Source organism: Oryzias latipes, chromosome 7 (genome assembly GCF_002234675.1).
Source record: "Oryzias latipes chromosome 7, ASM223467v1".
Taxonomy (NCBI): domain Eukaryota; kingdom Metazoa; phylum Chordata; class Actinopteri; order Beloniformes; family Adrianichthyidae; genus Oryzias; species Oryzias latipes.
Window position 1 is genome coordinate 21,354,230 of NC_019865.2, and position 16,316 is coordinate 21,370,545.

At 40.9% G+C, this 16,316-nt stretch overlaps 1 protein-coding gene across 1 annotated transcript; it reads left to right on the forward strand.

Annotated features, from left to right (window-relative positions):
* The first annotated feature begins 3,139 nt into the window (after positions 1 to 3,139).
* Positions 3,140 to 16,210, forward strand: LOC101168118 (synaptophysin). The gene is made up of 7 exons (XM_004070851.4): positions 3,140 to 3,264; positions 4,463 to 4,528; positions 8,796 to 8,920; positions 11,978 to 12,176; positions 12,828 to 13,019; positions 13,097 to 13,409; positions 14,200 to 16,210. Exons 1-6 carry the CDS (start codon positions 3,247 to 3,249, stop codon positions 13,376 to 13,378), a joined length of 882 nt encoding a protein of 293 aa, XP_004070899.1. The 5' UTR covers positions 3,140 to 3,246; the 3' UTR covers positions 13,379 to 13,409; positions 14,200 to 16,210.
* The last annotated feature ends 106 nt before the right edge of the window (positions 16,211 to 16,316 follow it).

A 16,316-nucleotide genomic window follows, 5' to 3' on the forward strand; every position in this document is an offset into this window, starting at 1 on the left:
GCTACAAGAACCTAATTGCGGGTCAGTCCAATTCACCAAAATAAAATCATAGCCTTTACCTTATTTGTATTGTGCAAGCCTGGTTCCACCCCAAAAAATCTCTTAGGTTTGACATGATTATGAGAAAAAAGTCATCATTAAGAGACAACAACTGTTCCGTCCTCCAAAGTGGCATTTTTCCAGATTATTTAAATATTGTTTTATTTTTTTCCTCTCATTTGGGGTGATAAGGTTTACAGTCATTATGAATGTGATGTATGATCTTTTGTGCATCACGTTGCCATCTAGTGGCTAAATGTGCAGGGACATGCAAGCAGGGGATGCAGGTAGAGTGTTTCACCTGCAATCATCAGATGTATATTAAAATAAATATATCTCATTAAATCTCTGTGAAAATTCAGCTTATATGATTCTGATTTTGCGTATTGCCTGTTCAATTATAGTGTTGGCAGCGATCTGAGACAGCACCAAGCTCTGCCTCATGGTAGATTGCATAATCTTATGGACCCTGGGTTGATTGTGTTCCTTTAGCTTACTCAGTGCATGCTAATACTGTAACGCCTTGTAAAAAAAAAAAGCTGTACATTGTAGAGATTTTAATTACACATCCTCACTCTCAATTTTATTACGTAAAGCATTTCATTTTTGTCTATTCGAACTGACATAAAGCCAAACTGAAAATTCCAAATTTTCAGGCAGTGTGCCCATCAAAGAGGGCACATGTGAGCTCACGTTTGTTCTTTGGTGTTTGTTAATAAAGTTCAGTAGGAGTCTTTATTTTTCTGATTTGCTCAGACTAACTGCAAAAAAAGGCGTAAGTAGGATCACTGAAAAATGTGTCAGAGTTTGACTTTCAATCAAATGTGAAGTAATAAATACTGGATGAACAATGCTGGACCAGCACATCTTCATTTAGACTGAGAGACTTCTAAAACTAAAAGAAGATTAGAAAGACTTTTACACTAAAGTCACAGAGAATTTTGTCCAGAAAGAGAGGCACATGGACGTCATTACCAGTAAAGGTTAGACCAATTTTTTAACGTCTGTTTGTGAGCTTTAGTGTGGATGTGTGTGAAAGAGCATGCATCCTCTGTGGGGCTGCGTCTATGTTAGACTCTGTCTGCAGTATTTGCCTTGCTATGCAGTTCAGTGTTCAGGGCCCTAGGGGTGCTTGAGCACCTGCCCTTTTTGCCTTGTAATAAAAAGTACCCTCTGTTGTTTTTTTTCTTTGTTTTTTTGTATTAACATTAATACATTTCTTTTAGAGATACAAAATAAAAATATGGCTACAAAATCCCGCAGTAGTCTATTGAACCCATGTTTTGTAATACAGGGTTCTGAGCAGCTGCTGATTTTGTCTTTGCGGCTCCACTCGGATTCAGACCCACCAGAAAGAGTTAGGGACAGCCGAGGACAGCGAGAAAAGCTGCTGTCCCGCGGAACTGAAGAGACGACGTGACACTGAAGCAACTTAAATCTGAGAGTCCTGGTCTGACTATTCACCATCCACTGATTTGTATATGGTTCATATTTTAGAAAAACGCTATATATTAGTCAAGGAGATACTTTTTAGATTTGCCAGAGGTCAATGGAGCACCAATTCAAGACAGAGCAGATTGTTCAGGGACAGGAAGTTGGGTACTAAATTCAAAATAAAATAGAGGGGAAATTTTAAAAAAGTATTTATGGCGACGTATAGCTTCCTCACTAAAGGGTCTGACACTAAATGTATCGGTTTAACATAATATTTTCTGATTAGAGTTGCCTTCTTTAAACTCTGTATCATTCAGTTTCACAATCGTTTTGTATTAAAAATCTTTCCAATCTCAACACAAACCTGTGTTTGGAGGATAAGATGCAAAATAGAATTTAGCCATGAATCCAAATCTAGAGCAAGAGTCAAATTGGGTGCAGCTGTCGAGAAGTGGAGATGTAAGAGCCAAAGCGCAGGAAACTGGGCTTGGTGGCAGAAATGGAAACATTTAAGAAGTAAACCTAAACAGGACAAAAACTGTGGAGAAACTAGGAAAAAGGGCCCTGGTAGCCCCTGTGCATGTGTGGGTTTTCTCTGGGCTCTCTGACTTCTTCCCATAAAACATGCTTCATAGGTTGATTGGTTACTCTAAATTGTGTGAATGTGTGTGAGTGATTGTGGGGCAACCTGTCAGGGATGTACCCCACCTTCACCCAGCAGGCTCCGGCGACCCCATGACCTCAAATGAGATACTGAAGGTTCTGAAGATGGCATTGATGTAGGAGCCAATTTGATATGTTCTGATCAACTTTGGCTACTTTTTATTTATTTGCTTAACATTGCCTTGTATACATTTATTGAAAAACTTTATTAAACTTTGGTTGATTTATTACTTTTGTTCATTGATAGACACAGTCGACAGCGGCATGATGGGATGCAGATGTTTTAAAGCAGCTGTAATATCGGAGGTACACTTTGCACCTGAAAGCAGCACTCTTCTTGACCATCCCGTATGTTTTGCTACCCTCCAAATTACAATGTACATTGCTTCCCCCCACTAACTAAAGGCCTGTTTTATAGCCTTAATTACTTTAAATTGCCCCTGTGGGTGTGGATGCGAGGGATTGTGTGACCCGCCTTTATCCAAAAGTGGCTACTGGCTACTGCAGCCCCATGACCCCAAAGGGATGCAGCTGGTTCTGAAGATGGATGGACTTTAGAAGCACTGAGTTGCAGTTTAGAATGTATTAAGTCACACACATTCATGCAAATATTTTTGAGCCTCAGCGACAATCGCAACTGTCGACAGCTGATCGATGAGCTTGGAAATAAACTAGGAAACTCGCTTTAAATTTGCTATATTTTTGTTGCTTTCCCTTCATCTCTTACAGTAGATTCTGCTCGACAAAAATAACAGGCAAAGGATTTTCCAAAGTCAGATGTGTTTGAGTGAGTTGCGTTCCCTTTACAGAACGCCCTGTATCCACTTGAACGTGAACAATCTCCATGCGCTCCTTTCTTCATCATGACCCTCCGGGCAATCTGTCCGCTCTTAGAATAAAGCCGCGCTGTGATTGGACAGACGGTCCCACTCCTCTCTACTCCAGCTCCAGCCGCTGCTCTGACGTCAGCACGCTCAAACGCAGTCGCTCAGCTGGTGACGCAGCCCACGCTCTTCCTCACGAGCAGCATCCTCCCTCCGGGCTGTTCCGGATGAGACGCCTCCCTCCCTCCGCATCCCTGATCCTCTTATCAGCGAGGAAGCGGCCAAGATGGATGTTGTAAACCAGGTAAGGCTTCGGGGTGGAAATAATCCGTTGGGTGTTTTTTTTTGTTTTGTTTTTTGGAGTCGTTTCATTTACAAACAGTCGCTGTGATTAACTGCGCGTTTAGAAATAATCGCAATAATTAATACATATGCCAGAGATCGTTGGTCATCCTATTTTCTGAGCAGCTCCGTTCGAGTTGCCATTATTAACCAAGCATTCGAGGATTCACTGGAAAAAAGGAGAATGCAGCTTTGTCAGAGCAGGCGATGGAAATCCGCCCTTTCTCCCGTCGTGCGTCCTGAAGCTGCGGTCGGTGTGACAGCGCGGCCCGCGCACAGGCAGTGAGTGGAGGCTGTCCAGAGACTGCTGCAGCAATGACATTTAGCACAGGAAGGATACGATGCTGCCCCAATTTTATTTGTTTGTTTTTTTTAAATCTTTTTTTACCCCCCATCTTTGGAGAGGGGCCTAATTGATTCAGATTGCCGGCGTCTTGATTTGGTTGTTGCTAAGACAACAAAATAAGGATGTGGTGGAGGTCCGCAGTAGGCCCGGCGCGCAAAGCCCTGCGTCTGGATCGCTCCATCTCTGAGGATGTTTTGTGTAAAATAAATAAATATTTAAACAAACCCATACAGGGAGATGGAGGAGGAAAAAGCTGGCTTCAAATCACGACTGTTTTAATATGGATGCCTGGCATCCCCCTACAGGATGAGGAGGAGAGTCCAGCTCCACAGCCTGAGAGGAAAGCATCACTGCGCGGCCATATTTTGATGCACAGCGTCGCATTCAGACCCTCCTGCTCTCTGAAGACAGCAACCCCGCTCATAAATGAATAAAACCAAACGTGTGCGCTGCAAGAGCACAGGCCCAGTTAATCAGCTTTGTCTAATTGTAATGCTGGCAACATCCCTGTCTCACACACAAACACGCTTCACCCTTTCAAAGAAATCTCACAATTTCTTTATTATTTGAGGCCCCAAATTCACCTGCTGAGGCAGGTGACTCACTTATCTCACTGGCAGATTGCTGCTCCATTCAAGCAGGCGCCAACATTGCCGTACAGGCCTGGAGGATGAGACCTAATTAGGCTCTTTTTTATAATTAGCCCCCTCATATCCACATGTTTTATATTCGGGATCATCTGAGAGCTAAAAGAGACAAAAATGAGCAAAAATGTGGAAAATTTTCCTTATTTTTGATTTCTTGTTCTTGACAGCTGGTGGCCCAAGGGCAGTTTACGGTACTGAAGCAACCATTGGGATTTATAAAAATTCTACAATGGGTAAGTCCTGCAAATAAAGCTTTTATTTGGGGGGGGGGGGGGGGGGATCTTAACTCTTTGCAGAAGGAAACAGGGATTTGAGGGATTTGTGGTGAAATTCAGTCAATGAAGAGTGAAAGGTTGTGGAGAACTGATGAACCTCAAAGTTCTCCAATATCCTGGTGTGATGGTGATGTTGCCCTGATGGGGCTGAACTGGAAATACCACCAGAGCTTATTGCATCACAGTTTTTGTAGCAGTGCATTTGGCAGCCTAAGGATTTAGACAGTTAACTATCCAGAGAATGCAACATCTGTATGCTGCTGCAGCCTTCTGGTGTGCAGCCAATTAAAAAAAAGACAGAAATGTTATTATTCTGCTGTGTTGAGGCAATGATAAATGCATAAAAACAATATTTAAATTTATGACACGCATTTTGACATCTTGATTGTTCATTATTTGATGCACATTTTATGCAGGTGTAACTCAAAGGGGTTCACAGGTTCAAAACAATTACAAAATAAAATTGAAAGAAACACAGAATGCCCCTCAACCCTCCCAATTCCTCGCACCCAACAAAAAGAGACACAGGCATAAAACTCTAATTGTAAATAGAAATAGAAAACAACATGGAAACCTGGCTTGGTGCTGATGGGAGGAAGCATCATAAAAATAATCACAAATTCAGTTTGAGTGTTCATTTTTTTAAATAAAAGCCCTGTTTTAAGCAAACATTTTTAAGATTAAAATGAATGTGTGTCATCCATATGATGCTTGTTTTCCACCTCTATGAGCAGCTCATTTAAAGGAGCCGCTTCAGGGTTGACAGTGGTTCAAGCTCTTGTGCAGCTTATGTTTGCCTATGCCCAAGGCAATGGAGAGAGTAGGTGTAGTGATTACTCATACAATAAAAGGACCTCATGTTGTGGGGGTTTTGTTTTGTTTTTATTTTAAAAAAGGCCATTTGTTTAAACTGGTTATGGTTCTTAACACAATAAAAGCACATTCCGGAGGTCACCTTGAGATCCTAGTTCCAATTGACAGCAGCTCCTTGCTCTAAATCATTTCAGATTTTTCTTCTCAGGTTATAAATTCATCATCTTGAGCATGATAAGCCCCACCTATGGGGTGGTTTTACAGTTTTCAGGCCTCCACACATCCATGCTTCTATAGGCTTCCACTCTAGCTGACAAGGCTTGTGCCAAAGTCGTGTTGACAGGGCTCCCTGCTGCAGATATGCTGGAGAACAGTCAGAGGCGTGACTCTGTAGTCCTTCCCTGGAGCAGTGTGAGTGTGTCCACACCTCATGGCTGCCTCCCTGGGTCACGGGAAGCCAACCACCAATCAGAAGGCTCGCTCAGGGGGCCAGGGCTCATGAATCATCTGTTACCGTCAGGCTGGAGGAGGAGCTGCCTCTCTTTCTGGATTAATATGAGCATACTTCACCCGCAACACATTGGTTTTTTTACGAGGAGAGAGAGGAGCCAAACCACAGAGATATTTCTCCAGATTCTTGAGCAGCATCCAGTGAAAATATGAAAAAGCTGTAACATTCACTGTGTTAACAGCCAATCATGTCTGTTCAGTGTGGTGGGATGAGTCACTGCAAGTGGACCTGGCATGTAGGTGGGCTGAGTGAGTGCTGTCCGTTTTACTCATGTGCCATAAACGCTCAGCACCGTGGCTTTACTCACCTCCCAGAGCGACCCCGCCCTCTCTCTGTCTCTGGGGGGAAAAGTGCTGACATTGCTTGGATGTGACGGATGTTGTAAGACATCGAGTTCCCAAATTCGGCTCGCGTAGAGAGCTCAGAGGAGAGGACAGCCCACCTCCAGCCTCTCCTGCTGCTCCAACGGCACAGCTGCGGCGGATTTAATCTGCATTTACATTTTCTGCTCTGACTCATTCTCAGAAATAATTAAAAACTGTTTGTGCGAAAGCAAAAAAAAATATAATGCTACCATATTTATAGTGGTATCATATCTAGTGTGCTGGAAAGGTAGTAGATCCGTTATTTGTGAGAGACTTGGTGTTTGGACTCTGGTTATGACTCCACAGCCTGTTGTGGATTAGGTTTGTGCATTTTCCTGCCTTGGTATTTAAACATAGAGCTGTTCATGCACTGACTATAGATTAAGTATAGAAATTCTCAAAAGATTTACCTTAGAAAATTCTTGTATTTGTACTTTAGGCAGTTTTTTCTGCTTTTTTCTTTTTTAGAAAATACTAAAACAGAAAAAGAGAAAATTAGGGTTTAAGGAGCTAAAGCTGATAGTTTGTTTGACGGCGTGAATACTGTGCATCTTCTCAGCACACATGAGCTGACAACCCTCCAGCATACCACAGGGAGATAGAAACTAGTCTTGTCGCCATGGGTGACGCTGCCATGAGTGTTACTGTTCCACCTTACACTTTGTTTTCCACTGTTCCTTTTCTCAGTCTGGCTTTCCCATTCCTTTGCTTCTCCTCCCACTCATCCACCACCACAGACGTGCAGATCTGAATGGTGCACAAATGGCCTTCTGGTTTTAACTCAAGCTGGCAGCCAACCTTCCAGGGATGCCAAAAACAGCCGGCCTGTTCTAAAATGTCAGCTGGGACTTTTTTTTTTCCTGTAACGGTGTGTGGTCACACTGAGACGTGAGGACAGTGAATGATAATCCACTGCTCCACAATGGCATTTGTAATCATTAAGGGACATGCAATGTTGGATTAATGGATTGCCGTAAACATTATTGCAGAGATTTATGTTGCCCGTGTGATGATTTTTAAGAACTTATGTAACATCATCATCATAATAATAAATGCACTTGTTCAGCAAATGCTGAAATGCTGAGGATGCCGCCTGCAGATTCTAGCATTTGCATGCACTATTACAGGGCTGAAAGGTGTGTGGTGATGTTTGTGTGTATTCTTTATGCTCTTTAAGCAAAAAAAAAAAAAAAAAGTCGTCCAGAACATTTTTAAAGTACTAGAGGCGCTCCGTGAAAGTCAATGTTTGATTTTTGTTCTATGTAGAAGGAAAAAAAACAAAGCTTCAAGTGTTAGCCATCTCAGATTCATATTAATAAATGTCAGAGATGGCTAGCAAAACAATAAATTCAGGCCACTAATAGCAGTAAACAGATATGGACTCTATTTATTTTTAGCATAACACACAGAATCCCCCTGCTCGTGGTGTGAGTGGTTGTGCTTACACCGCATTAACTGCTATAGATAATGATGAACAGCTTGGCTGCAGCAGCATGTATCTAGTTATCCTATGGCTTTTTTATTTCTTTTTTTTTTTTTATTAAAGCAGGCACGCACAAATGATTTGCTTAAATGTATTTCTTCATTTTAGGCTTATATTTTACAACTCTTTAAATTCCTTCTAGTTTTTAAATTACTACAGCGTTTGTCAGAAACTTTTCCTTTACATTTTAATTTTTACCACTAGATTGCATCATTAAAGCCTCTGGTTTCTTTTGATTTTAAAGTTAACGTCACATCTTTCTAGAAAAAGGAGCACTTTGAGGCTCTATAATGAAACAAACGATCAAAGCTTTGGGCCAGATAAGTTAAACGATTATTGCAAAGAGTTGGCTAAAACCAACACCCTCGTGAGACTAGACCTCAAAAGGAAATGACGTGTGTGTGTGTGAGCTCACAGCGCCTGACAGTGCGTCCTTTGTGGTGGCTTGTAGTTGAGTATTCTGTGACAGATGGTGGTGTACCTCAACCAGATTAATGGCGGGATTGTCCGTCCAATTGGATCTGGCCCGCTGTGTTGAAAGGGTGTGGTTAAAAATAGTCAGACTTGTTTAATCTACTGTGTGTGTGTGAGAGTGAGTCTCTCTCTCCATGCATTTTGTATATGTGACCATAGGTGGGTCCTGATCTTCCTGTATGTTCCTGAAGTAATCAGCAGGCGACCTTTGAATTAATGTACCGGCAGGAATGTCCTGGAAAACGCAAAAAAAATCACCACAGATGACCAAAAAAAAAGAAAAATCTACTGGTAACCATGGTAACAGGTGCAGCCCTTACTGTGCAGCTTTTTGATAGCGCTGCATTGATTTGCACTCTCTGTGAATGTATTAGCAGCTTGTCGTGATTGGAGGATCATGGCCAGCCTGCTGCAGACACACCAAACTGTTGCCCACCTGGTCTTTGTTTACACTCCCACTGAAATACTTAGGAGCACTTCTTCACACGATATATGGATATTTAATGCTTTTAACATTTTAATAAAGATGTCCTTTATGATTTCTCCACTTCATCAAGTCTTTTTTTTCATGTCTTGCAGATCTTTGCAATCTTCGCCTTCTCGACGTGTGGCAGCTACTCTGGCATGTTCAAGCTGAGTGTGGAGTGTGAAAACCCATCGTATGGTGACCTAGGCATAGAAGTAGAGTTTGAATATCCGTTCAGGTATGTAACATGAATTCAACACTGCAAAAACAAACCTTAAGAAAGCAAAAACAGCCTTGTATCAAGAAAATCAAGAAAAGTCTTATTTTCTGTCTTTACAGAAGAATAATCTTGTCAAGAAAGTTATTCAATTGCAAAATAATCTTTGTTTGAGAAAACATTTTAGGGACTGGAATTTTTTCTTAAAATAAGAATTTTTGGTAAGACTGGGGTTAGGCAATGTCCCTTAAATTGGCAATTGACGATGTTTACAGTAAAACATCAGGATGGATGATGACATCGTGGGGGGAGGTGTATTTTTAATTTTTTGTTATTATATAATTATTATTCGTTATTTTACTTTATTACTTTATTTATTTTATTTCCCAACTAATGACTCATCCGCTATGAAAAAATAATGTCCAGTATAAACTGAGGGAAGGGAACAAAAAAAAAATAACAAAGAAAATAGAAAAGAAGCAGTCCGCTCCTGCACTTGTGCACAATCATGCCGAGTGAGCCCCGTGAGGAGCGTACAAACAAAACACAAAACCCAAAACTTAAACAGGACCGACCGGCTGCTCCGCAGACGCCCGGTGCAACTCGCGGACGCCTCTGCGCTCCGCCTTCGCCCCGCAGGCTCCTTGCCTTACTGAGGAGGACCGCTTCATGCCCCCTGACGTCTCTGCGTGGTCCGGGCTGGCTGCCGGTGGACCGAGCGACCGTGTCTCTGAGCAGAGCAGCAGGACTTATAGTTTTGTGTTTGAGGGGACAGGAGGATGCTTTGATACGTGTGCGCTATGTTATGGAGACTTCGGACTGTGACACGTCCCGCAGCTCTAGGTAAACGAGCTACCGAACTCAGGAGAACCGGGTCTCCCGGAAAAAGTGTGTGACCGGACAGAGCTCGGACCGACAGCTCACACAGCGGCAGCGGGGCAGTGTGTGAGCTTCAAAGCAGAAATGTTCCTCAATCCTTAGAAAACGCTCAAACAATCACATGGATTTGTGTTTCCAGTCGTGTCCCGACAAAATAAAGGCTTATGTTATTCCCACATATTTATGTGCTGCCAAGATGCAGATTGCAGCATTTTCCGCATGGATTTTATGTTCATCCAAGGCTAAATGTTGTTAGTGCATGTTAGCCTACTGCTAACCCTGGCTTCTTCCGGCTCCGTTCTTCCACAAAAAAAGCACCGACCATCCGGATTAAAATTAAAATGATGAGCGAACAGGCGCTTCATAATAACCATAACAATTATAAAAGCACGTTTAGAAGATCATCTCGTATATTACCGAGCTGCCAGATATCTATGTATGAGACAGCAAAACTTATTTCCTCTTCCGGTATTTCAAACACTACTGCGCATGTACGAATGATTTATTCCGACCGAAAGTTTGTTATAATCGGAAAAGGTTTTTCTGGGCCCATGTACACGGTTGAATTCTGATCCGACCATCGAGATATTCGAGATATTTTGCACATGTAACTGCGGGTTATGGTGTCGACTCGCAGCGGGGCGGGGGCGTGGCGGGGGCGTGGCATCACGATGGTGTCTCTCCATTGTGATGTCAGTCAGCCATCACGATGGACGATGATATCTTTGCTTGTAAATCTGCCAATGGGGTAAACATTTCTGACTTGTATCTAAGTGCAGTGAATGAGAGCTACAAATATAAAACTGCTTGTTAAGTCTAAACTTTTGTGGAAGTTTGCTGAAACAGATTCAATAATGGAAAAAGCTTTTCAATCCAAATGATTACACAGTCACAAAGCGAAGTGTATGAGACTATTATTGATGTTTATTCAGTAAAAAAGGGCATAAATTTAGCTGATTTATGTAACCAAAAAGTGACTCTTTAGAGGTCAATGTCGGCTGAAAGCAGAATAAGTGCTTAAAAATAATCTAAGTGCATTACATAGCACTTAGATTATTTCATACAAAGGTTCCTACCAGTTATGCCAATTTATAGTTAGATGTCTTGCCCAAGATTACAAGAACTGCCAAGCCTGCAAATTGAACATCCATCCAATAGATTAGCACACAGATGATCAATCTAATCATCAGTAAAGTTTGAAATCCCAGTCTTTATCTTAACCAGCCCAGATTTCCATTTCTAATGTTTCTGATTCAAATATGGTGGGTTAACTTTTGTAATTTTTGCTCTGTTAAAAGATTTTACAGAGGTTTTGTATTTTAGTCATTCATCTGAACTTTAATTGTTGGTCATTTCAGACATCAAAGTCATCATGAGATTTAGGCTGGACATATAGTATTTTAATGATATGGATGTAAAATATGTAAATAAAGAAAATTGATTGTTGTGTACACAAAGAATATGTGTGTGTTCAGACACATTTGGTTGCTTAAAGTGAACCTGAGTTTGTTTCCCCCAATAATCTGGATGGCAGTCTGAATATAGACCAAATTCAAGGTTCAGGACTGGATCTGGACAAAATTAAGTCCAGTCTGGAACAAATGGTTTTCCCAGTCTGAATTCACCTTATGTGACTTTAAGAAAAAATGACTGGTGCGGCAAAAATGCAAAGTTAAAGATTGGGACACCACAACAGGGGCAATTTACTATGTCCTCCAACTTTTTCTGGTTTTAAAGACCCACTCCAATGAAGATTTTCTTTTTTTTGTAACATGTTCTTGTCGCATTTTTCTCATGATGGAGGACATATGTAAAGAAAATTAGGATTAAAACTGCCTTTGTGAGTATTTTTTTATTCAAATTGTGGTAAATCAGGAGCAAACCAAAAAGGCTTTTTTGAAAATGTTTTTATCTGTGAAACAAAAAGTTGTGTGTTATTTTATGTTGGCAAAAAACGCCTTACATTTTAAAAAAGATCAAAAGATCGTTGGAGTGGAACTTTAATACAAATGCTCTTACTTTATTTCACTTTGTGACCATCACTAGAGTATTTTTTCTCTTTTTTTTTTCTTATTTAGTAACACGTTTTTGAAGCTACTCATTAATAATATTAGCTTTTCATCACCTTTTACAACTTTAAACTGTGCTGGAAAAACAGCTTGACATGTTTATTATGGCCTCCCTCTGTGATGTTCTCAGGCTCCATCAGGTCTACTTTGATGCCCCTACCTGCAAGGAAGGAGACAAGAAACGTATTTTTCTGACCGGGGACCATTCTTCATCAGCTGAGTTCTTTGTCACTATCGGTGTCTTCTCCTTCCTCTACTCCATGGCAGCGCTGTCCGCGTACTGCTTCATCCTTGAAAAGTACCGCGAAAACAACAAAGGGGCCCAAATAGTGAGTTTTTCCTGTCTTTTTTAGTTACCTCAGGACAGAAGCTCTCTGCATTGAAATTAAAATGTTTTATGTATACTTATTTCATCAAGTACAGATAAATAATGCAAATTTTAGTGGGCTATTAGCTATTGTGTCGCACAATCTTATTACAAGCTGTAGAATTGTTTTAAATGAACAAATAAAATATTTTAATAATCAGAAGTACAAAAAAGAGTTGGGTTGACAGTTGATAAAAAAATTTAGGATCAAACAAATTTGGTTTTTATTTCAAATAAACTGTATATTTTGTGAATGTGGCCCTGCAACGGACTGGTGACCTGTCCAGGGTGTACTCCGCTTTGGTCCAATAGTATCTGGGATTGGCTCCAGCAAACCAGTGACCCCCAAAAGGGATTCAGCGGGCTAAAAAGATGGATAGATGGATGGTGTAAAAGTGCAGGTTGTGCAAACAGAGGAATATGGATATAATTTCATTAAACTTGGCTAAGAGGGTTCAGAATTTTCAATTCATGTGTGTGTTTCTGATATTTACACACAAATAATATATTTTTTAAGACCTGGAAAAAGCTTCAAAACAACATCTGCTAAAATTAGGATGTGGACAGTTTTAAAGGATGGAGAAATCCTGCTTTGTTCTTATGTTGTTCTCAGGACTTTGTCGTGACGGCGGTGTTCGCCTTCATGTGGTTGGCGTCCTCTTGCGCTTGGGCTAAAGGCCTGTCGGATGTGAAAACAGCCACTGATCCAGACAGGGTCATTCTGCTCATCCCAGCCTGTGAAGAGAAAGGAAATCGCTGCCGTGAGGTCTACGATCCCAGAGTCTCCGGCCTCAACACCTCTGTGGTACGTACCAGAGTTACCGAGATTTTCTATGAAAACCAAAAAGCTGACAGTACATGCACCTCCTTTGTTCTGCACAGGCTTTTGGCTTCATTAACCTGATCTTGTGGCTGGGAAACCTTTGGTTCGTCTTCAAAGAGACCGGTTGGTTGGGTGCATTGTCTGGAACCTATGTCCCGTCCCAGGAGAAACAGCCGGCTCCCGATTCCTACGCCCAGGGAGGCTATGCACAGCAGGACCCTTATGCCGGATCCCAGGGGGGATACCAGCCAGAATACGGTCAGCAGGGGGGCTATAACGAGGATGGAGGTTACAACCAGGGCTATGAGCAGCAGCCCACCTCCTACTCTAATCAAATGTGAGCCTGTCCAACTAAACCACAAATGCAGGATGGTGAGTACACAACAGAATACACAGCGTACACTAAATGATTTACTTTTACTATGAAATAAGAAGCAATGAACATCCTTTTTTTCACACTTGGTGTTTTTTAATATGTTGAACCCTCCTAAAAAGACTGTTTCATGCTTTTGTGTGGTCTTCAGTCATTTTGGCTCCCATTTAAAAAAAATAATTTTGGGAAAATGTCTCATATTTTGATTTATAGAAGCCTACCATCCACATGTGAGGCCAGTAATAAACTAAAAAAAGAATTGTTTGTTTTTTGTGATGATTAAAGGCTTAAAAAAATCACGACAGAGCTGTTGCAATAAATTAATGTGAACTTTTTATTTGCACCAAAGTGTTTCATGAATCCACCGATCACAATGCACAGAAGAACAAAGTTTTAGTTCGTACCACTTTTTTAGTTCTGTGCTTATCATCTTCAAGGCCACATGTAGTCTCCAATCTTTCCATAAACTGGTCTGATCAAACACGTTGATGGGCATGCTCAGTGAGACCAGCCTAAAGCTGCTATTCCAATCTCAAATATAACATAAAAAGATGACGTTTCCAAGAAAAACATCCCTCTTCGTACAGTTTCATAGCATATCAATAACACAAGGTCAGAAATTTAATTTCATGTTTAGTTCTTTTGTAATTTTGGGCTGTTTGGCACCACCTAGCAGCTATGTAATGAACTGACCTGGCTCCAGCTAGATTTTTGTTTGTAACTTGTTCTAGACAAATATGCAGCAATGTGTCATCACTCACAAACTGTTCTCTTTGTGTCTTCGCTCAGGGTGACCTTGTGTTCTCTGGAGTGTGGTTCGCAGCTCACCTGCATTTCCGCGCTCCTCCGTTCATTTCTCTGTGTTTGTGTGGGTCGACAGGCAGGGTGGGGTGGGGTGGGGGGAGGGAGGTGACACTCATAGTTAAGGGGCAACACCACCAAGGGTGCAGATTTGGCGGGTGGGAGGGCCGGGGAGGGGGTCTTTGGTGTGACATGATGTTTATTCTCGTGGCGTATTTAACTGTAGAAGACAACAGAGGCTTGTCTGTTTGGTCATACGAGAAGAACTTGAATACAAAACCAAAACATTAGACAAAGAACATTTAAGGGGAATCTTGTAACGGGAAAGACATTTATGAGAAAAAAAAATTGTAGTTATATTTACCTTGGGAGAATGTATTTGTCTGTTCTGTGTAAATATCAACATGCTGATATATAGGATTCTATGTACACAGCTGAATAATTGTGCACTCTATATTAGTTGTCATACAACAAATGTTGAGCACAGAGTTATTCAATTGTAATTGCTTTGGTTCTGTTTAGGAGCTCACTTTAAACTTTCTGTTCCCTGGAACAACTCAAAACGAATTCCTGTCGAAATATCTACTTTTTTATTTGCTCATTTTTTCTTTTTTTTTAAATCAGCATTACAGTTCAGATGTAATAATCAGGGTAAAGACTGCTAATCATGCAAATGCTATAAAAGAAAAGATGTTGGTCTATATGAAAACTGAGAGTAATATATAAAAATATTTGTGGTGAAAGTTGTAAGTAGGTTGTTTCGACTTGGTTTGTACATTCTTATTTTTTCTTCCATCTCATCTTGGTGTTATTGCGTGGATGAGTTCTCCTAAAAGTCCTCTTGAAACGTTCCATTCTGATGTCTAAATCTCAAAGAGAAATTGTAGTGAGCATCGTAGCACTTCATATTTTGCTATGCTGTTCCACAAACTGCTATAGTGATGTCCGTTTGGAAATCGTGAACCAGACAGTGAACAAGAAAATCCTTCGACGTGTGTTTGTTTGGTTGTTTTTGATGTACCGGCACCGAGTAACTTTTTTGTTGTCCTGTTTTTTCGGCTGCCTTTGACGTGATCCAGAGAGTTGTAAGACAGAATCTTGTAGTTTTTTAAACTAGTCTCTGTGTCCCACGCACTGACCAAAAGTGATGGGGTGTAAGAATTAGGTTCATTACAGTTTTCGACGCTCTTTGTTTGGCATGCCGTGTGTTCTAGAGAGGCAGTTTGAAGAAACATCTCCCTCTACGACCATCTTCCATATCACTCTTTTTGTGTTCCAATATACTGCATGCATGCTACTCGTTTTAACCCAAAGAGCCCACCGCTCGTTCACAAAGAACCTTAGGCTCACGGCTGCAGGAAAGTGCTTGAACCTCCTGGACATACTTATGCCTGTTCCATCATAGCGGCTACTACGCAGCGCCTACTGACAACCTGCTCAACTTTAAGCACAAAGTCCATGCTGCAGTAATTACTCCTATTCGAATATAAATGTACGGCTGCCAATCCTGTGTTTGAATGCCCAGAAGCATGTTTGCCAAATTGTACGAGACGGGTTTTGATTTGTACCTCTGCTTCTCCAATTCTCGCCAGAATGGGTTGATCCTCAGTGCATCATTGTCCATTGTACAGACACTTATCAAAGGGTAAAATAAAATCAGGGTTTTCGATTCAGACAGTATAGAAGCTACTGGGTTTCTCTCTTCCTCTAGTTCCCTCGCCTCTGTTATTTCTCTCTGTCTTTCTTTCTCTTTCACTGTAGCTCTAAATATGCTGAAATGAAATATACTCTGTTGTTAGTGGTGAATGGTGTCTTGTGATAAGCCTTTGGATAGTGCTGTGTTTAATGTGTATGATGTATTCATATTAGTATTTATGATAATGATAAATCACAGAAAAAAAGATTAACCAAGACTCCAAACTTCTGCTGTATTCTTATTATATGGGATTCATTGTGAAACAAAATGAAATAAACTTGAAATTATTCTGTTGAAAGTTAATTTGTAGTTTTTTCCCCCGTCTGCAGTAATGTATTTGTGCTTGGCTGTTAAATAAGTAATGTGAATTTTAGGAATGCACGCTTGAACGCAGTTGAAAAAAAAAAAA

Coding starts and splice junctions, on each gene's coding strand:
- LOC101168118 (XM_004070851.4), top strand. Junction 4,529..8,795: donor TTATAAAAATTCTACAATGG/GTAAGTCCTGCA, acceptor CATGTCTTGCAG/ATCTTTGCAATCTTCGCCTT. Junction 13,020..13,096: donor CCGGCCTCAACACCTCTGTG/GTACGTACCAGA, acceptor TGTTCTGCACAG/GCTTTTGGCTTCATTAACCT.